Source organism: Camarhynchus parvulus, chromosome 3, assembly GCF_901933205.1.
Source record: "Camarhynchus parvulus chromosome 3, STF_HiC, whole genome shotgun sequence".
Classification (NCBI taxonomy): Eukaryota; Metazoa; Chordata; class Aves; order Passeriformes; family Thraupidae; genus Camarhynchus; species Camarhynchus parvulus.
Window position 1 is genome coordinate 53,969,891 of NC_044573.1, and position 22,599 is coordinate 53,992,489.

At 40.4% G+C, this 22,599-nt stretch overlaps 1 protein-coding gene across 2 annotated transcripts in view; it reads left to right on the forward strand.

Moving 5' to 3' along the window:
• CNKSR3 (CNKSR family member 3) overlaps positions 1–22,599 on the forward strand; it is a 54,997-nt gene that overhangs the window by 30,198 nt on the left and 2,200 nt on the right. For both annotated transcript variants that reach the window (XM_030945798.1, XM_030945799.1), the window contains exons 3-12: positions 4,994–5,196; positions 6,392–6,479; positions 9,002–9,043; positions 10,895–11,014; positions 12,765–12,824; positions 15,543–15,611; positions 16,319–16,465; positions 17,965–18,089; positions 20,519–20,727; positions 21,197–21,286. In XM_030945798.1, the coding sequence (XP_030801658.1) occupies positions 4,994–5,196; positions 6,392–6,479; positions 9,002–9,043; positions 10,895–11,014; positions 12,765–12,824; positions 15,543–15,611; positions 16,319–16,465; positions 17,965–18,089; positions 20,519–20,727; positions 21,197–21,286 (1,153 nt within the window). The remainder of the gene's footprint in view (positions 1–4,993; positions 5,197–6,391; positions 6,480–9,001; positions 9,044–10,894; positions 11,015–12,764; positions 12,825–15,542; positions 15,612–16,318; positions 16,466–17,964; positions 18,090–20,518; positions 20,728–21,196; positions 21,287–22,599) is intronic.

Genomic DNA, 22,599 nt, shown 5'->3' on the forward strand with positions numbered 1-22,599 from the left:
CATAATCCTTGCCTTAAAATATACACCAAATGCACCTGATTTTCTTAATTTCGTTTTTCTCGGGGTTGAGTAGTATTTGGCACCACTGAGTTTAAAATATGTCTGGAAGTTTCTGGTGTGAAAAGGAAATAATTGCATCTTTCTCTACTGCTTTGGTGATGAAGCAGTGTTCCCTCATGTCCTCATGGCAGTGGCTGCATGTGAAGCATCTTGAAGAGTCAGCAGGGGAGTGTAGACTGGAATACAAATTTCTGTTGCTGTTGAGTTGGTCTAATAGAGTTTTCTAAACAGGTGTTGGAGACTTATTGGAGGAATTTAGAGGATATATCAAAGGACCTGAATTCCCCTGAAGAGGGGAAAAAATCATCGACTTGAGTATTTCAACTTTTTGTTGACAGTAGTGCTTGGTGGGGGGAGGAGGAAAAGGGATGGAAGAAAGATCATGTTTCTTTGCTGATTGAAGTATTTGGGGGAGGGGGGAACAAACATACATAACTTTGCTTTTCAAACCACAAAAGCAGGGACAGAAAACAAGCTTTTGAGGGCTTAATGAATATAAAACAATGTAAGCAAGAAACTATGCAAATATTTTCACTTTTAATGTGTTCTTTGGATTTGATTTCTGAATCTTTGCCTACACTGTATGATGGGAGAGTTTGGACACAAAATGCAGTGGATTTTTCTTGAGATTAGAACAAAGAGATACTAGTTATATACAATTTTAAAAACACCCCAAACCCTGAAAAAATCCATAAACAAAAAAAAGAACATATTTGTGCTTTTCAGAATTTTACTGGTGGTAATGTTCTACCAGCATGTTTGCGGCCTAACAAAATATAACATCATAACATGAAAAAAAAAAGCCTTCGTGAACACTTATCCTTTGAGTCCTAATCATTGTCAAAGGATATCTATGCACTGCCACATAAGATTTTAGTTTTTTTAGAGGCTTCAAATTTTTTTTGTTGTTTATTAGGAAATTTACTACTCCAGAGGATTCTTTAGAATGCATTTTTGTTAGAAGGAAAAGAGCAAGAATGGGTGACGGTAATTCTTTATATAGCCTGCAGTGAGTTGGGTTAGCATCTGAGCAAGCATTTGAACTGGTTTTATTCATTTTTTTTTCCCAGAGCAGGTTTTCAGTTCAGTCAGCCAGCCTGTCCAACTCATCACATTGCAGCGTGTGACCATGGCTATGAAAGGGAAGAGGATGCTGTCCCTGGGCAGTAGCAGAGCTCTTCATCAGCCCAATTCAGCTCTGACACAAATGCTCTGCTCTTTTGACTTCACTTAGCCACATTTGGTTTTTTGTTTTGTTTTTTTTTTTTTTTTTTTTGTTTGTTGGCTGCCTGACCTTGAGCCCTTATTTGGTCAGATTACTTTTTCTCATTAAATGTGATGGAGTTTTGAAGGAGTGAGTTCATGTGCTCTCTCCTGCACATGTGGGTGCTGCCTCTCCTCCAGCCCTGCATGTGGCTCCCCAGGTTAATGAGTAATAGCCTGGGAACGTTTGACATCAGGTGCTCTTGACCGCTGGCTTCAGCCTGTGTTTAGGTCAAAACAACTTTGATGTTTAAAATCGGGAGCAATAGTAACATGCAGCCTTTTTTTTTGATTCATGAGCAACATCTAAAAACTTTTGGTTACTCAAGTAATAATTTATTAACTCTTGTAGCCTTAATCCTGTGGAAATATTTCAAGAAAACCCTACTAAGCTTTGCACTTCAACTGTGTGTCACTGTGAAGGTTGTTTGGTGTGCTGCCACAATATCAGCATACCTATCTGTCGTGCACTGGGGCTACAGTTCTATGACAAGTTAAATTAATCCAAGTCAGCTACTGTCTCCACCCCCTCCTGTCCTCTGATTAGTGATCCTTTGTGCTTGCACTCACCTGATCCTGAAGTGAGCTACTTCAGGGAGCTAAACCGAGGGATTAGATTTCTTTGTAGTGCTTAGGATCCCCAAGCCAACCCTCCCAACACACTGGACATTGCAAGTGAAGGAGAAAGAATATTTGGTGGTGTGATAGCTGGTCAAGAGAGTTTCAGCTTGCATAAAGGCATTGCTGTACCTGGTGAAGGGGTAAAATGCTTTCTGTGTATTAGAGCAGACAGTGAGAAGACTGGTGGAGCAAAGGATGACTCCTATTTCAGGGGTAGTTAATCCACTAGGGTTGATCCACAGTTGTCCAATTTGGTGTCTTGGTACTCAAGAGCTGCATACCCTGTGTTGTGCTGGGTAGGTGTGGTGCTTGGTCAGGACCTTTCCTGAAGCACAAACTGCTGGTTTAGCAGTGGAGGTGCACTCTGTAGAGCCTTTGGGGGAAGCTGTGGGAGGGAACTTAGAGCAGTGACTTGGAGCTTGGCTGTGATGGGCTCTTGAGAGTCTTTTGGGGACACATGTTGCAGTTATGAGCTGGAGCCCGTGCATCTCTAGAGGCTGCACCTGTGTTGCTGAAGTCACCCTCAAAACTGAGAACCACTTGACAGAATTATTTAAAAACTACCTGAACTGTAAGAGTCACACCATACTCACCCGTGGTATAAATAAGATGAAAGGTGTGATAAGGGGTATGTGAATGTTTTAAGGCCAAGCCCAAAATCTTACCTGGTGTATCAACAACACGTCCTCTTAAATGCTGGTGCCACCTCTAATCTCAAGTACGCACAGGGGGTTGGCTGAGTTTCTGCATCTGAATGACAGAAAGAAAGATCTGGAGATACTTAATCACATGAAAACTCTCAAGTTCTGATCAGGGTGATTAGGTTGTTCCTCTGCACAGAAAAAGTATTTTCTGTTTTCTGTCCCTTTATGAAAGCAGGGGATCAGCATCCTCTAGTTCCCCTCTTTAAGGGCAGGGTTTCTGATATGTGGCTACTTTCTTGTCATCATAGGAACTTGCCCTACATCCAGACCTGTTTGTGAAAAAGTATTCCCTCAACAATAGACTAATATTCAATCTTCTAAGAGGAGGATAAAACTAACTGCAAGAAATGCATCAAAATAATGCTCTTGGGGTGCTGGGTTTTTTGGTGGTTTTTTTTGTTGCTTTTGTTAAAATTAAAAGGTGATAAGTTCACACATCACAGTGTGCAAGTACTTTAAAGTTGTTTAGTAACCCAGATCTTTCCCTTTCTGTAATCCTGGAAAATTTAAGGATATCCTTTGCTGTTGCAACAGTGGCATTTTTTAAAATTGGACATATCCTTTCAACCTCTACTCCTGGCTGCACATTAAGGGTATTTCCTTGCCAAGAGCCCTGAGGTGGAGGAGGGAGGCACTTGTGTAACTTAAACCCACTGGGATGTTATCCATAGCAGGTAGTAGGATATTAAAGGTAGCTGTGTAGCTGACACCTCTCCATACACTGGAGACATCTGTTTCTTTGGGTCAAAGATTCTTACATTTTGTAAATTACTTAATCTGAAATGTTCCAGCCTGCTTTACAGATGTTTCACTCTGGAGGGAATGGAGCTACAAGCCAGCACTGTGCCCTAGCAGTATCCTGGTCTGCATTAATGGGAGAGGGAGGGAAGTGTTCATCACCTTTTAGCTGTCACTCCTCAGTCTAAATTTGCCCCCTGCCCCTAAGTACAGCAAAGGTACAGGGAAACCAGAGCAAGCTCAGTGAAGGGGTCTCAGCTTGGTCAGGGCTGGAGTACTTGCCCTTGAGGAGAGGCTGAGGGACTGGGACTTCTTCAGCCTGGGAAAGAGATGGCTCCAGGGAGGCCCAACAACCTCGGCTGGTTCTGGAGCTGGATCCCCAGCACCCACCATGGTGGGGAGCAGTTGTCAGGATGACAGAGTTGGGCTGTGGAAGGCAGATGTTGAAACAAGAGGTTCAGGCTGGATATAAGGAAACATTTTCTTCCTCTGAGGGCAGTCAGAGCAGGTGGATTGGGCTGCCCAGAGAGGCTGTGCGTTCTGTCCTTGGAGGTTTTCAAGACCTGACAAGATAAAATCCTGAATAAGCTGGTCTGAGCTTACAGCTGAGTGTGTTCTGAGCAGGAGGTTGGTCTGAGACTCTGAAGCTCCCCTTCAGCTGGGATGGTGATCCTGAGTGGAGGTATTAGGAACTCTAGAAACTAGGAATTAAATGGAATTAAAATTTGCCTTCGTTGGTTTAGGTTTTTGAGTAGGAAAGTAGGAGTAGAGAGTATATCTGAGTGAGCTATGGAAGTTGGGAGTTTAGTTGCAAGAATCTGCAACAGCAAAAGAAAAAGTGAAAGGCAGGACTCTCTTGTATTTTTGTGTGTTTGTTTTGTTCTGGTGGGAGTGGTTTTTTTTGTTGTTTGGCATTCTTTTGGTTTTGTTTTTCTTTTCTCAAGAAAAGTAGGAATTTGAATCTATAAAGTTGAAGTTGTAGGCAAGGCTCTCAGATCTTTGTTTTGTAAATGAATGAAAAATTTGATGTCTAAAAATGGGTTTAATTGCCATGTATGATGTTAACACTGTCCTCAAACTTGCAAATAATTGCACTGTTGTAGTCAAGGAGCACAGTTACTGAAAAGTGGTGATTCAAATATTTATTTAAGTTTTTGATTGCAAAACTGCATTTGCTTCCTGTTGATGTTTTAATCTCTTACCAGATTTAACTTATCTTTAGTTGTGAATGAAATGTTACTTCAGTGTTTATTTACCACAGGATAGAAAATGATTTGAGAAAAACAAAATGCTTGCTCTTCTTTAACACAAAGAAAAACAACACATTTAACAAGTAAATTATACCTATTAGGACACTGGGACTTGATTCTGATTAAAAAGTGTCCTTAAATCTCATTAATGACAGAAGCTGAGGTTTGGCACTCACAAAAGTATTCTTTACTGGCTATAGTGCAGAACAAACCTTTCAAGGCATTTTTGCCAAAAAACCATGAGAAAGTTGTACAAATCATCAAGACTTTTCATCCCGTGTGAGCTTTTAACTTGTTTTATAATAAATAGGAGAACTCAACAGGGCTATTTATCAAGGCTCATAATGTTCCTTGCAGAACTATGGCCTTGAAACAGACAATATGAAGAACCTGGTTCTCAAGCTACGAGGGTCATCCAACAATCTGCAGAACTACATCAGCAGCCGTAGGAAAAGTTCCAATTATGATGGAAATACCTCTCGCAAGCCCCCCAATGAATTCCTTACTTCCGTCGTGGAGCTTATTGGTGCTGCTAAAGCCTTGCTTGCGTGGTTGGACAGGTAAGAATGAAATGGTTATATTTTAATTTGCTGCTCTAAAGAATTGCTTCTCTTTGTAGGGCCTTTCCTAGATGCTTGGGTGTAAAGACCTTGATGTTACTAACCCCTTTTTTGGTGTTGCTAGAAGACCTCTAGTGGATAAATTTAACCTAGGGTGTCTATTCTTGCACTTCCACCCCTGCTAAAAGCAATGAAACTGTTAACGTTGCACTTAAACTGGTATTTATAAAAGTATGGGTGTTCCCTTTTAGGTCAGTTTCTCATACACATGGTTTTCCCAGCTTCTAAATTACTTGTCATTGGCAGATCCCTTCCTGAAAGATTTTTTTAATGTTCTGCTGAAATCATGGCCTTAGCTATGTGATTTGAAAACTGAGCCGTGGGAGAGATTATCCTTCTGCTGTTTCATTTTCTCTTTTTTTTGGTCTTATTTAATTTTTTTTTTTTTTTGCCTGGAAAGAGAGAGTTATTTTGTCACAGCTGCAGCAGGGGTGCAGTCCATGTTGAGATGAACATAAATTCTCAAAGCCCTAGCTAGCTTGCCTGAGAAGGAGAGTTAGGAGAATAACTGCACAGGGACTGGCAGCAAGGTGCACTTTTATCCTTTATCCTGCTGTCAAGTAAAGACTTGATCTGTGTCCAGGCAGCGATGTTAACACTTTGTGTCTCTCACCTGGTCCTCTCCTCTCACTCTGTGGCTGGCAGCTCACCCTAAATTTTTTTCTGTAACTCACAGTGAACAAAACTGCTGGCTTGCCCATTTCCAGACCTGCTATGGTTATTTCTCAACCTCTCTTCTAGGCTTTGAAACTGTCTGGAAGGTCAGAGGTAGGACTCTTCATGTCCTAAAGGTGCCCTACCTGTAATGATTCTTCTCTAAGTCTCACTGCACCTCTGTGTGTAAAATGCGAAAATCTATTTTTCTTCTTTTAGAGAATCATTTTGTCCCTGTCCAGTCAGAAAGTTGAAGGTTCTCTCACTGGTAAACCCAAGGACAAGGTTAAAAATTCCCAGTTTTGGTGCAAGAGTGGAGCCAGGACTATGCAGTCAGGAATATTTACATTGTAAAACTATCCTCACACCTGTATCGACGTCAGAGTTGCAGCATTTACTCTCATATGCTCTTCCTCACTAGTAAGGTAGAATGGGAGAAGGCTGATCCCTCCAGTCTAAAGGGAATTTTCTCTTGTTGTAGGACTCCATTTACAGGTATTGCTGACTTTTCATCAATGAAGAACAGAATCATTCAGCTCTGCTTGGACCTCACTACTACTGTTCAAAAGGTCAGCTGATTTCTTTTCCTCTCTGCTTTCCAAAAGGGAAGGAAAGGAGATGTTGGGGAAGTAATGTGATTGCTTTGTGCTGAGTGCTAATGAAAGGCAGTTCTGGGAATGAGAGCTTACTTTTAACTTTGGAAGTCCATGAAGGTCTGTTTCAGTTTTCTGTGTTTCTGAGTTGTGGGGTTTTTTTTGTTGTTTCCCCTGCCTTTCAATTTAATTATCAATTTTGGTATTGCTGACTGTGTCTTAAGTGACTGCAGCTTAAAGGCTACTCTTATTTTCTTGAGCTTTACTGGAAAGAGGGTTAGTTGATCTGCATTTGAAGATTTTCACATTCCAAGCAGCATGTTGAAAAACATTTATCAGTGCTAACTCTAAACAAAAATATGGCTCCATTGGTTTTTGTACCTATGTTTGCAGACTTCATAGATCTTGTCCCGTGCAGGAAGTTTTAGCCATCAAATGGGAAATGCTGCGTGTAATGGAAGGAGCTGACACCTTTATGATACAGATCCTACTAGCCAGACTGCTTCTGCCACTACTGCAAGACCAGAATATTTTTCAAAACTGTAATTTACCAGCTGTATGATGGCAGCCTGTATAAATAATAGCTAAAAGGACATGTAGCAGCCATGGTAATCTTGGCGGCTGACATAAAATTTTGCTCTCTGAATAATGCTGCCTGTTTTTGAGCCTGTTCTGATAGCATGGCACTGCTGTAGCTGTGAAGTACTGTGTGCACACTTCAGTGACTGCCAAACTTGCTCATAACCATTATTCTGTGCCCATATAATATTTGAACTCTGGAGGACCATGCCCTGTGACATGGGTGATTCCCTCCCCATGCTGAAAGGGATGATGTTGAAGGACAGAAACATCCTGAGTTGCCAAGCTGTGATGCCAGCCAAGGATGTCAGTTGTCATTGTGAAAGGATGGTGTCTGGGTACCCCAAGGTGTGCATGCCTGCTGCTCAGTGCCCTTCTTGCTGGGGCACTCTGTGTGCAATTGCACAAACTCGGTGATTTACAGCTACAGATGTGCAGATTGTGCAGTGGAACAGTTCGTGTTTCTAGCAGCAGATGGTGTTCACCCAAGAGTGCTACAGGAACTGAGATAGGAGATTGCTGAATGTATGAATAAAGCTGCTAAAAAGAGTGTGTAATCTTTCTGTTAGGTCAGCCTTTGATGGCAGGGGGAATGCAAGTTGTGAACAGCAACGCTGGCCTTTTAAAAAATGTCAGACTACTTCTCTGCCAGTTTGATATGAGCTATAATAAAAGATGGGCTTGGTGCATATGAGAAAAGCATTAATGGGGGAAGAACCAACCAACATGGTTTTGTCCTGGGACAGGGCACATATGCTGGAATAGTCTGAAGGAGTCTCCTGATGTGGAAAAGAGATCCAGTGGAAAAATCTTTGGGACGATTTTTAGTCTTCAGAAGTATTTCTTATTAAGACATAGACTACAGAAACAGGTGGTCCGTTCTAATGGTGAAGAGGCCAGTGGCTCTCACAGAACCAATGCTGCTCTGCATAGTCATAAATGATGCATAAAAGCATATCATAATAAAGCATGGCAGGAATGCAAGAAGATTCCTGTTACCTTTGATGAAAGCTATATAGATTCAAGGACAGGATTTTACTCCACTTAAAGTTCCATGTCAAACTTTAGGGCTGAAATAATAAACAGTATGAACAGAAATAAGTGGGAGCAGAAGGACTTTGCAATATTGAGCATTTTGGCTGTGTGATGATAGATGGCATTTGCTATTGTTTTGTGCAGATGTATTTAGCAGAGAAAAGCAGGGGAAAGTCCTCCACAAACTTCTCCAACATGACTCTTCCTTCAGCTTATTAAAATGCTTGGGGGTTTTCTCCTTGTAGATATTGTAAATCTTGATCTATTATTTACTTGCTGTTTTAACTTTTTAATCTGAGAATAATATCATTCTCCAGTTCAGCACTTCTTGCAGAAAACAGTGATGACTTCTGCAGATTTTTACATGGACTTGTTTCAGGCCAAATACTTTTATACCTGGACTGTGTAAATAATGCCTTGTGTGCAGTCCTCTGCCCTTCAGGAATGTCACTGATAGGATATTTTTTAGAAAATCACTTTCCCTTCTATTTTTAACAGTATGCTTTAGATCAATTTTGATGCCTGGGGCAGAGGAGTACCTGAGTTGGGGTTTATCAGTGTAAGGCAAGCACCTCTGCCTGGCCTTCTGAGAATCTGATTTAATTGTGCAAGATTCTGCTTTTCTAGAAAAGTCAGCTGCTGTAATTGAATCCCACATTCTCTTAGTTTTCAAGGTTTATTATTACTTTCTGCCAGGGCCAGAAAATAGTTGCTTAATAGTCCTTTTGAGCCCTACTGGGTGAAACTAATCTGACTAATCCCTGCAGCATGAATAACTCTATTTCTATTTGAGGCTAAAATGGAAGTTTTGTAGAGTTTTCAGAGATGATTTGTTTCCATGTTTATTGGTTAATGTAGGGGTTTTGTTCTTGTTTTATTTTTAGGATTGCACTGTGGCTGACATGGAAGATAAAGTCCAGACTGTGGTAAGTTTATGTTTCTGTTGAAACTCAGATGTCTGCATTCACATTCATTTCAGTTGATTCTATGCTGACTGTATTGACAACAGCTTTTCAGTCCCAAATGCACAAGCATATCATGTGAGTAAATATTACTATGACTTGTTTTGTCAATGTTCTTTCCTGTAGAGGAAATCACTGAAATTTCAGCAGATGGTTGGTGTGTAGTGATAGCATGTAGTCAAGTATTCCTTAAAGTTTCATTACATAGCTATATTTCCAAGAGAATTTAACCTCAAATTTTCAAGGGAGGACTAGTCCTGTAAAATGATCACAGGTTAAATAAACCAATTATGCCTGTGAAGTGCATTTAGCACCTTAATAAGCAGAAGCTCTGCCTTATTATGCTTCTTCATATAAAGGAACTGCCCTGCCACAGAAATGAAGCTCTGGCTCTGTACTTGATCTTGAGTTTCTGGGGCTGTTTGAAGCAGCCTTGTGACCAAATGCAGAGTGTAATGGAATGCTTTTTATATTTTGTAACAGTTAATCATCGCTTCCTGCTTTTGACATGAACCAGGCTGTGCTCTTTGATAAGGCCTTCCGGTAGCTCATAGATGCTTAGGAATTTAGTAGCACAATAACTAAAAATAATTTTGTTCATAAATAACGAGACCATGTAAAAGGGAGTTCTCTACATCTTTCTTTTTCCATTTGTGCACACCCACACTGGAAGTAGGTATTGTTGTTTGGAATTCCCTTGTTTGAGCAGTTCCTCGCATTCACACTTAAACATTGTTTTGATTTATTTTATTGCTGCTCTAGAAATCTGACGTAAAACGAAACAGAAAACGTTGGAGCTATTGTTTCCAGGGACCATTGTAATCCAAACCAATGTCTTCCTATGACATAGCTCCCCCCTATTCTCTAGTTACACGTGTCTACTTTGACTGAAGGATTCAAGCCCCTTGTGAAAGGTGACTTACCTTGCAGGTTCCCAAACTGTTTATAGCTAACTACTGTACTGTGTACTAATCTTCTCTCCCCTCTCCTTTAAGATTTTGTAACCTACTTGGAGTGTCAGCTTTGCTTCAGTTGATATCAAAGCAGAAAACACAGTGGGACATAATGAAATTTGTGAGTGTAGAGAGGACACGGATTTTTTGACTGTTTTTTCTTCTTTTTTCGTGTTTAATTAGACATTCTGATAGTTACGTATTCTTCAAGGCAAAGCCATTCTGCCTCCAACTTTACTGATACACACGCCAAGGTCAGAATTGGCCTTTTTTTATAATGTTGGCTTAGGATCAGTTATGTTTTGGTCAAAAGGAAATATGAACCTTGCCTGTGTAAGCATTCCAGAAGAGGTCAGTTCAGAGGCACAATGGAGAGAAGTACTGCAGAAGCACTTGAGTGCTGGGTGGTCCTACCTTATACTGTCAGGTTTTGTGCAGATATGTCAATGGTCAGCGCATCACTTTTTGTGACACATGGCTAGTTGTATTCTTATAGCAGAAATACAGAACAACATAAAAATGTCAATTGTTCCAACAAGGAATCACCAAAATGTTTCAATTTTTAATGAGTGCTGTTTTGGTTAGAGCAAACAAACCCCAAACCCAATTTTTTGGCATCTTTTTGTGTTTATTTTTTCAGACAGAGGCTGTGTCAGCATCTGTTAGTGATGGTAAAGTGGCACTAATGGAAACAGGTTGTTTCTGTTTTACAATAAGGATGTAATCATGCTGTAGAATAGATCTGTACAAATGAATCTTCTGTTTCAGTGATTTTAGAACTAATTTCCTTTATATCTTTTGAAACTAAAAGAGGAAGAAGCCAAGAGAGAATTTTCCTGGTTTTTGTGTGTTCTCATTGCAGGCCAAGACTTTAAATGGCATTTGTGACAAAGCCATCCGGTCCACTACAGACCCACTGATGAGCCAGTGTGCCTGTCTGGAGGAGGTCCATTTAACCAACATTAAACCTGGGGAAGGCCTGGTAAGAAACAAGGCTGGAGTGTCCTGATGTTCCCAGTATTTAATAGCTAGCCCTGTGAGCCAATGCAAGTGTGCATTTATAATAAAGTATTTCAAATCTAATAGTAACCTGTGGGGAAAAGAAAGAGGCACAAGAGTGAACCCTAAAGGTCAGTTGTCAGGTGGTGTGCTGAAGTGGCTGCTAGGGACAGATATGCACATTAATAGGCTTGATCCCAAATATAATTTCTGATTCTAAATTGTTGAAGGTTTGTGTGTTAACCAGGATATTGGAGAATTTACAAATGCTTATGAAGCTAGTAGTTTTATTTTTTCAGGTTACCATAACCACTTTTTTTCCAGGGGAGCTGGGGGAGGGAGAAGACAATGAGAAATGATGTTTGTGTTTTGAAAGATGCTTTTTTATATTTTTTATAGCAAGATGGAGATGAATGGGAGAATTTTGGAGGTTTGCTGTTAGCAGGAAAATGAGAATTTTTTTAACTCTTTGGTGGCCATGTCTTATTACTGACTCTTATTCGTTCAATGGATTCTGCTTAGCTGAGTGCTGGTTATGAGAAACTTAATTTGAAATCTTGATGGATTTTCTGTCTAGGGAACAGATGTGTTAGAATGAGTTGGAGGGAATTTAAATTGTTACATGCATTTGTATTCACTCCTAGCCCTGAAGGCAGGAGAGATGAGCATTTTTAGAGAAAGCTGCACAGTCTTACTGTGCTATATAGTTTTACCTAGACTAGTGGATTTGACTGAATCAGTCATGCATTTTTGAAATTATGGGAACCTCTTTGTTAATACATAAGCTCCATCGAAGCAGAGTCAGTCTAGCTTGGCCTAAATAAGAAAGAAGGAGGTGGGTGCACCCAGTTGGATACTGACAGGAAAACAGGCAGAGAATTGGCTGAAGAGGAAGGGTCAAAAAGATCATATAATTTTCCACCTATTTTTAAAGCAAGTGTGATAACTTCAGGCATCTAAGCTGCTTTCAGCCTCTGAGTAACATCCAGTTCTGTACTTCTGAGAGTTTCTAACAACAGATGTAGAAAGGAAAAGTAGTAATGTATTTGTTCATAAATGATGAAATCAATGTGCTGGTCACCTCTTGTGGGAAATCTACGTAATTATTAGTTAATAGCCTGTTCATGATTTTTAATTTAGTGCTCTTATAGTCAACACCCACTTCATCCAGTTTGTCCTTGTGTTCACACTCAGCATTAGCATACAGAGCCACAAATACTCTGCTGGAACTTTGGTGTTTATGTAAGCATTGTTGTTATGAGGCTGTCTGTGTATTGACTTACCAAGAGAAGCTGTAAAAGAACATGTCAGCAATACTTGTAGCCCACCTGTGTGGGTCCGCTCTGTTTGGAGAGAACTGGTGGCCACCGAGAAAAACCTGTAATTCTCTAAAGCAGGCTGGATAGTAAAGAAATAAAATTCTGTTCAAGGCCAAAGTCTGACAAGGCAGAAAAATCAGCAGTGTTTGGTATTACCAACCAGAGAGTGTTTCTAAGTCTTATTCCATACACTAGGTGTTTTAAGTCATTATAAATATTGTAATAAATGACACTAAAAGTGATCTGTGAAGAAGTTTAGAGTGTTGTAATGTTAGACTACACACTTTTTTAGGGAGAATATACAAATTGTTAACTGGTTTTAATAATGTTTTGAGTCTGTTGCCAATAGTGTTTTAATCAGATAAGTTATGTGGTTTGTTTTGCCTTTAAACTTGTTTTTCATTTTTTCTTTAGGGAATGTACATCAAATCAACTTATGATGGATTGCATGTAATTACTGGAACTACAGAAAATGTAAGTGAAGCAAATGTAGATTATCTCAGACAGCAGCTTTGCTTGAGTTAGTTTGACTTAACTACTTTTGTTGTTTTAGACATGACTTGCATGGCGTTACTGCTTTAAGTACTGCGTGATCCATGGTTTGTTTTTCCACAGTTTGTAAATATTTTGTGCCTGCATGTTTCACTGTTAGTCTGATTAAACCAGTTTCTGCAAGTACACAAATTAGTTCAAATGCTTGGCATTAAAGTAATTGCTTTAATAAGTTACTGTATCTGTTGTTCTGAGCTCTTATGGTATCTTGCTTAACAAAGTCTTGGGTGTATTTGTTCTCCACTGGCAAAGGCAATCTCCCCTAATGGGAGCATTTAGGTGGTAGTGTGCTAAATTCAGTAATGAGTAATTAAATCAATGAGCTGTCCCATGACAAAATTACCTTGCAGAGTAAAACAACTGTGAACAAGTAAGACTTTAAGAGTGGTCAGCTGGAAGGAAGCAGTTGGCACAAGAGAGAGAGGCAACTAGATTTTTAATGCAGGTGGTTCCTTATTTTATTTGTACACTGAGTCCTTTGCAGCTGAGAGTTTATTGAAGGCTTCTGGGCAGCCCTTGAAGGAGTAGACCTCTAGCCAGCAGCTGAGGCTGGCAGGTGATGCTGTGGTGTTTTCAAACAGGCTACTACTGTCCAGGAGCAGTGACTGAAAGAAAAAAAGAGCAGAGAAACTTGGCTTTTGCAGCAATGCTTTTTTTTTTTTTTTGATGAATAGGAAAGAACCAGTGGTTCTAATTGTTCCCCTGCCAGGTCCAGGGACCAGGCCAGGAGGGTGTGGAAATCTGTGCTTGCAGAGTGCAAGCTTCTATAGGTTTGATGCTATTGTCCTGGCATAACTCTATATAGGATCTGCCACAGAGACCATGTCCACTTCTGCAGCAATTTTAACATCTGATAAATGCTGAAGATGTAATGTTGACTGCTGACAAGCTGCTTCTGCATGTAGGTCTTATTTTGGGGTCTGTGTTCCTTCTGTGGCTTTGAGTGTTGGCCTAAGTGTCTGGTTTTTGTTATCAACACTGGTTCTTCTTTTGGGGAATCTCCTTCCTTGGGGGAAACTCCTTCCTTTGGAGCAACAGAACTTGACAAGCAGCTGGGAGATCTGCGAGCAACTGATGGCTTTATGGTGGTGTGGTATCATTTAGATGGCCCAGGCTGGATCTTAGCTCAATTTTCTTGCTAGATTTGGGATGGTATTTTAGTAGCTATCCCCAGGAGCTGGTTTATGGCAATGCAACCGAATTGCATCCCTGAATTGAACAATGGAAGAACTGGGGAAGTCCATTTGGTATGAGTCAGCCTAGAGGTTCCCTGAGTTATGCCATCCTACGTGAGACTCTGCATGTCATGTTCGCCTAGAGCTAAACTCTGCTTTTTCCTCTGCTCTCACGTGATGCCAGTGCTGTGACCTGTCACTTGCTGCAGGAGTTCTCTGTGCAAGGGTCCCCCACCCTCCCTCAGATGAGCTGTTGGTCACCCAAAGGACAGCTTGAAAGGAGCTTTGTTTTTCACAAACTTGACTCTGGCCCAGTATTTTTTCATGATCTTGGTTAACTCCTATATATGCAGCTTTCCACAGAGGCATTTCCTCTCAGAGGAAGCAAGAAGACAATGAAGAAATGGGGTTACTCATGATAGCTGAAGCCTCCCACAAATTCCCCATGTTTTCTTCCTTTGTTGGACTGTTTATTGTCACAGTTCTTTCTCATAACAAAGTTACATGAGGTCTAAAGGTGTGATAAGGTAGGGAAGGGAGTCCTTAATCCCAGTGCTTAGTTCTGGAGTGACTAGGAAGAGCTGGCCTGCTGCCTGGTGGTTACTCATGGGGTGGAGGGAATGGGAGTTGTTCTCCTGTGACCAGGGTGCAGCATGTACCAAGGTAGCATGTCTGTGTGCCTTGGGTGTTGTCAAGGCTGGTAGGAGTTGGTGTGTTACAGCAGTGAGAGTGTTTTTAATAACTGCAGTGCAGCAAAGGCTGTTGCATTTCACCAGCTGTTGATAAATGTAAATATTGACATACTTATCTGTTTCTTGCTAACGGCTCCCCAGAGCTTAGGTTTCATTCCAAGAAAATTGTATTTTAAAGTGTATTATTATTAGATAGGTATTTGAAAAAAATACCTGTCTGTGCAAGTATTTTTATCTGCTGACTTGGGCAATTCAGGCAGGCAGTTTCACATTAAAGTCAGAAGCTTTTATTTACATTGGAAAACAAAAAGGGTAAGTGCAAAGGATCTATCTTGTGGATTGGAAGGGTTTTGATCCTTTGTTCTGTACATTCAAAGTCTTAAAGTATTTTTTGACATAAATACACATTTGTTTAAAAGTTGTTTAAGATGGTTGTTGTGTTAGGGCAGAAATCCTCAGGATTTGCTTGCCTCTTCCATTACTGTCTAAAACTATAGTACAAACTGGAGGGAAAAGGAGAGTGGAGACTGTCCCATGACTTAAATACAATTTGGTCTTTAACAGATGGGGGCTATGCCTTCTCTCTTTCCATTTAGTTCCCCCAGCATAAAAATAAATAATTCAATTCATTAATTTACATTTCTCAAGTCATCAGCAGAATTGAAAATTACATATAGTGAAGATCATTGCTGATGCAACCTTTGACTTCTCCCTCTGTTATGGGACAGAGGGAGACCTGATGCAGCACATGGCTCTTGTCTTCCTCTTTGTAGTCCCCTGCTGATCGCTCCCAGAAGATTCACGCTGGTGATGAAGTGATCCAGGTTAATCGGCAAACTGTGGTGAGTAACTTCCCTTATGCTTGCTCTGCACCACAGGGTCTGCATGGATGGGATCAGGAGGCAATTCTGATGTTTGAGGCTTTTAAACATTTTATTTTCAAGATAAATTTTATAATTTGCAATATTTTGATAAATATACAGTTAAATATTTAATGTTAAAGTGCTTTATGCATAATATTAAAATAGTTCATGTTGCATTTAAGACCTGTTTAAAATGTCTCATTACAGTCTACTGAAATGCAGATAAAGAGCTTTAAAATGTCCCCACAATAATTTGCAAATGATTGTCCAATCATTTGCATCTGGGAACCTGGATGTAATGATTGCATTTTTGCTTAGCACATTAGGCAATGCCTTTCAGTGTGAGAAAGAAACATGACAAAAGTAGTTCACTCTGAATCCCTGTGTTAGTCAATTTGAGCATATCCATGCTTCCTTCTAGGACTGGAACTGAGGTATAAAGAGCACTGCTTGATATCTTAGTGTTTAGTTTACAGCTTAAGTAGAGAACTTGGAAAGAAAATGAAGAGCCTTGCAGAAAAGAGCTTTCCATTTTTTTTAAAATGCTTAAAATGGCTTTTTTGGATCCCTTTCTCTTCTAGGTTCATGCCAAAACAAGCTGTCTAACTTGGGAGACTTGGGTTTTTCTTGTTTGTTTGATTTCAGAAAAGAAATGCTGAATAAAAGATGTCTTTATTCTCTTCCAGGTTGGATGGCAACTAAAAAATCTGGTGGCAAAGTTGCGAGAGAATCCTGCAGGAGTTAGGCTGCTGCTTAAGAAACGTCCTACCGGCTCTTTTCATTTCACTCCTGCTCCTCTGAAGAACCTGCGCTGGAAACCACCCTTGGTGCAGGTGAGAGCCTGCCAGCTCCACTCTCATCTCAGGATGGGAATGCCTTGGTTGCAACTGGAAAAAAGAAAAATCCCAGAAATGCCTCAAAGTACTCATGTTTGAGTATATGTCAAGGCAGGTTAGGTGAAATGGCTGTCCTCCTATGGTTCCTAGATAAAAGGGAAAATTTTTTTTTTTTTTTTTTTTTTCTTCCTTGCTACCAGATAATGCCCTCTTGGTACACAAAGGGACTAGGTGTGCTGAATACTTTAATCAGTCTGTGTGCCACTGGGAGAACTTATCTGAGGCAAAACTGCTGATATGTATGGAATTCATCAACATGGAGCAATAAATAAATAAATGCTTTCTCTATTTATCACAGCAATATGTTTTTGCTGAAATGGCTTAAGACTATTCTGTATATTTGTCCTCTTTTTAGTCTAGTAAAGGGGGAGAAAGAGTGTTTTTTAAAAAAAAAATATTTCAACTACTTGTTTAAATAAGATTTGGTTGTTGGGCAATTCACAGATTGGGTACTGAGCAGACAGAGAAAGTGATGTTAGTAATTCTTAAATAACCATGTTGAGGAATGGCATGTTGCATTAGGAAGCTTAGGGCTTAATGCTTGCAGGAGTGAGCCACCTAACTGAATTCAAACTAATTATCTGAAATTAATAAAACCAGGGAGAGTTCCCCTTCCTCTTCCTGTTATGATACAGGTCTCCCTAGAGCCATGGGGGTAATTTAAACCTGTGAAATGCTGGTGGCTATCGTAAGTCTCCATGAGGGCAGATACTTGTTCATCCTTTCACCAGTGCATGTGTCCTCTTTTGTGGCATCATGCCTGACGTGTGCTACCAGTGTGAAGAGCTGAGGTGGGCTGGCTTATAGGCTGTGCTCAGCAGTGTTTCCTTAGGGGAGGGAGTGATTGGAGAAAGATCTTTGAAACCTGTTCTCTCCTATAGGCAGACAGGAACCTAGAAAGATGCTGAGAATTTATAGAAGTGAGGCAGAAAGATGAGCAATGCCAAATGTATTTTTAATTTACTTCCCTGGTCCTTATATCCATTGATCCAATCTATGGTGAACTTTACTATATTCCTGTCTGTGCCTCAGGCATTGGAGTGTGTGGAATAAAGGTAGTAAAATGCAGCTCCACAAGACTTGCTAATCATATCTGTATTAAACAAATTGCTTTATTCTAACACATCTAAATATAGAAGAGGGGGTTTTGTCTCAGTTGCTTTTTTTGTCTGTGGAATTTACATGAGAAATAGAACTGGAAAGAGCAAAATATGCTTGAGCAATGTGTTACCCATGATAGGACTTCTGTGGGAGGGCCAGTAAAGCTAGCCAAGACTGGGGGTGGAGGAAAATGTGAACTCTAAGAGTTTTTGAAGTGTCCATATATCACAGAGATAGTTCACTAGGGGATGAAAATGGTGCTATTGATTATTAAGTTATCTTTTTGTGAATGATAAATGAATGTTCAGATGTTTGATAGCTGTTTAACATTTCAGGCCAGTCCCTCACCAGCTTCAACTCAGTCACCGGAAAGCACCGTTGATACCTCACTGAAGAAGGAGAAGCCAGCCATTTTGGATCTGTACATACCCCCTCCACCAGCTGTTCCATATTCTCCTCGGTATGCAAACAACCCTGCACCACTCACAGAAACCTCCTTCACTGCACTTGTTTCTGAGCTGGCCTTCTGTTAGAGCTCTGTGCAGATTAGTTTGAGGAAGCTGCAGATCTCAAACTTTCTTCTAGCTGCCTAAATGAGTTGGATTGCTTGAACTTATGCTTAAATGTGTATACTACCAGGATTGTAACAGATTTTATTACTGGAAGATTGTGTGCCACAGAGAGCAGAGTTGTTCCCAGAACATGACACCAATGTCATCTCTGGTTTTGTTGTGGAGTTATGTTTCTGACACTGTTTAAATCCAACTGCACACAGCAAGAAGTAATTTTTGTCCCTAACATTTTTCACTGTTGGATTTTTTCTTTTTTAGCAAGTTGAGTAACTGTTGTGGGAGTTAGGATAGAAAAGAATGTCACGTTAAATGATGCCTATCACATTAAATTTTTAAACTTGCAAGTTGTTTAAAACAAATATGTTCCCACTGAAGGGAAGGGAGAGTCAATACATCAACTCTTATTTTTTTATCCTGTAGTGTAAGCTATAAAAATGCAGACCTGTATACACAGTGGGAGGGAGAGTGGTGTGTATGGTAAGGCTGACTGTTGTTCCTTCTCAAGTCCATGTTGACTCATGCCAGAACCCTGCCAGGTGATCTAGGAATGTGATGGAAAAAAGCGTTTCCAGGCAAGATGTGAAAGGCAGGCATGCTTCCTGGCCTTCCCTGGCATTTTAGGTTACGTGTAGGTAGCCCAGCACAGAAACTGTGACCTTTTGCTGCAGGCCTTGTGGGAGGGCACTTGCCTCCTGCCATGTCAGGGCTGATACAGAGACAGAGGTGGTATTACTGCAGCTTTTGAGGCAGGACTGGCTGGGGGGAGGACTTGCTTAGGTAGGGTGTCTTTACTGAAGTTGGACCCACCTTGACCTGCTCTTGCCTTGCTCTTATGGTTACACATGCTCACTTCTTATTAAAAAACCCTCAAATCTTTAAATCTTTTGACACAATAACAAGCATATAGATTTAGCAGATGAATGCCTGAGTTGTTTCTTCAAATCATTAAATATCTCAAGCACACTGGTGAATTATGTCAATGTGCTCAATTTGTTTATCTTTCCTAAAGAAACACAAAATTATATCGAGCTTCAAATGCCTTTAGAACTGAATCCCTGTTGAAAAGGACAGAAATCACAATATGAGATTTAAAATTCATCCTGGATGATGGGTGTAAAGGGAAAGGCATCTTGACTTTGACTTTTAAAGAAAGCAAATGTGAGAAGCTGTAGCAGGCAGGAAGAGGAGAAAGGACAATTCTTTTGCCTTCTGTTTGGTCATTTATTTTGACCTCTGCATGTTTTACTTTTCTCTTGAAATTGTGGTGCATTTGTCTGATGGTTGCTTTTCTCCCCCTCTCATCATCCTGTTCTCTTCCCTTCCTGGCACGGATCTCCTCTGCTCCACACTGGGAGTCAGAGATTTGCCTGGAGGTTTGGTTTCCCTCCCCATGGCGCAGTCTCCACATGGTGGTGGTGTAGGAGAGCTCTCCACATACATACATTTCTGGTGTAACACTTGAGTGCAATTTTTATTCTCTGCATCTCCATAAATAGCTCCTTCCTATTCACTGAGCTGTAGCATTGTTCTTGCTGGAGAGCTGGACAAGTGGGATGTGCTGTCCAAGGACTGCTATGAACACTAGGGTCTATGTGTGCTTAGGCAGTCAGCTATGTGTTTTTATGCCTGACTTGGCTAATGGTTGCTTCAACCAATAAGATTGTAACATGTAGAAAGGGAAAAAACCTCCAGGCAAATCTGAACTTGAAGGGTAGCTTCTCTTCCAAAAGTACTTGCAGAATTTAATCAAAATCATATATGTGTATATATATGCACACACATACACACACTATGAATCTGTTACTGAAACTCTCAAGGAGGGAGAGAGAAGGTGGTAAATATTCAGTGACGGATATTTGAGTCCTATAATGACTGAAAGGCAGAGACCCTCAGATGAAGGTAATAGCTGTTACCATTACACATACAGAGATGGATAAATTTATGTAGCGCTCCCGAGTCACAGCTATGTATTTGAGCAGGCAGCAAATCAGGGGCTTTGATGTCCTCAGGACAGAAAGGTCTCATTTATCAAAATATTTTGGATTTTGGAGGAATGGAACCTCCAAATTTCTCAGTGTGTTAAATTACTGGTTCATTAAGAGTGATCTAGCATGAGGAGGGTAGCTTTCTTTTCTCTTTGTTAAATATAATGAAGTCCTCTATCACCTGACTTTCTTGGGGGTTTCTTCCAGCTTGTTTGCAGCACAATGCCAGTTGTCACGAGCATGACTTGCTGCTAACAGCATCTTTCAAACCTAGTCATGTCTGTAGCTTTAAACTCTTTCAAGGCACTAACTGCAGTGACATGTCCTTTCAGAGATGAAAAGGGGAGCTTTATGTATGGAGGAGGCAGCAAACGCAGTCAGCCCCTGCCCGGGTCCAAGGGCGCCGAGTCTCCCAATTCTTTTCTGGATCAGGAGAGCCGGAGGCGGAGGTTCACTATTGCTGATTCAGATCAGCTGCCTGGGTATCCCATGGAAGTAAATGTCCTACCAGCCAAGATGAGAGAAAAAACACAGTCCTACGGTGAGTTCATTCCTCTCTTGTTATCGCTGTTGTGGTAAGGGCTTTGATCAGTCTGAAATAATTTGTCTTAGAAAACTGCTTGTTGGACTTGATTGATATTAAGGCCATTTGTAGAAATTGTCAATCTGAAATTCCATATCTGAAATAATTTCTCTTAAATGCTGTTATTTCTGTAATGAATGTAATTCAGCTGGGGTCTGCTGCTACAGAACACCATTTCCACATGTGATTTGGTTATAACATTATGTCCACTCCTGCTCTAAATGAGCAAGAGGGCGGCTGTTTAATCTCAGCACACTGATTTCTTATATGTCACCAGTGCAATTATCTTCAGATATTATTTTTTTCTGCAATTTGAACTCCTTATTGCTTATTTCTCCATTTGTTTAACTGGGAAAAGCAAAAATTTAAAAATGGTTTTCCTCAGCTTTATGTAACTCCTTGTAACCTTCTTTCTTGTTGTCTCTAGGAAAACCTCGTCCTTTGTCAATGCCTGCTGATGGAAGCTGGATAGGAGCTGCAGAACCTTTCTCTAGGCCACGAGGATCAGGGAGAAAAGGCAAGGTTTTAGGATTTATCCCTCATTCTCTTCCCCTTCAAAATTTCCTTGGGGTGAACTACATGAAAGTGTTTAAATTAGAAATGGAGGATTGTGGTTTGCGTATTGCTGAACTGGTGCAAGGTGACCATTGTTGGGTTTGGCAGAAATGCTGGATGATAACTGTGAAATTTCTGAGGCTATTCAGTGACAGGACTCAAATCTTCTGCCTCGGAGTTGTAATGAGCATTAAAAGTTAGCTAGAATGACTAGGGCAGGTCTGTACTTGTGATTTTATAGCACATTCTGCTCTTGCACACAGCCCCTTCGCTTTCTACTGTATTTAATATTGATCATGAAACTACTTTTTGCTAAGTCTTTTTGTTTAGCTCACTGTGGAGGCTGTTGAAGAAGCAAGCTTGTTCACAAAATGGAAAATGTAGGGCCTTTTAGGAGCTGCTTTTTACTGCTACTGCTGTTAGAAAGGAACATATTCTGCAGGCATCACTGAATGGGAGAGAGACAGAAGCTCATAACATTTTATGTTCAGTTGGATGACTTTTTTACTTCCCACACTGTCCTCTTCCCACCTTTTGCATTTGAAAAACTATTTGAGTCCTGTTAGAGTGGGAAATAAGGATGACTAGTTTATTCTTGGAATCAGTTATGAAAATGTCTAATTCAAGGTGAAATCAAAGCTGGATTCTATTATTTTCATGTAAAAGTAGAAGTTGATTACAAGAAGGATCCACCTGGAGGGATACTAACAGAGCGATCACCAGGTGGCAGGGCTGGTTTTTGTGTGTTTGGTTTTTTGTTTGGTTTTGCCTTTGGTTTTGTGTTGCCTTTTTTAATGCTTGAAATGTACCTAAGTGCTGCAGGCTTGGATTTAAGCTATGTTGAATCAGAACCAAAGCCTGCCTAGTCCAGTGGATTTCTTTAGCAGCAGCTGCCTTGGTCAGGTGTCTGGGGAAGAGTTAAAACAGAGAAAGCATCATGAATCACTGGTCAAAACCAGGGAGGGATGTGCTTACATCTTCACCTGCAAAATTAATTTCTCTAGTCCAAAGTAATATTAGTAGTTTTTAAGTTACTCTCGAATTATACTGAGAAGTTTATGGATTCAACTCTGGTCTCTTCAGCATTTTGAGCAACACGTTAGAAGAAGATTTGTTACATATCACTTATGATTTGCATGAAGGTAGTCTGTATCATCATTTTAGGTGTGTGTGAATCTGGAATATAACAGTCAAATGGTATCTCCTCTGTGTATGGATTTATTTCATTATTGTGTCACTTAAAAAACATTAAAGATGCAAAAAGCTGTGACTCTA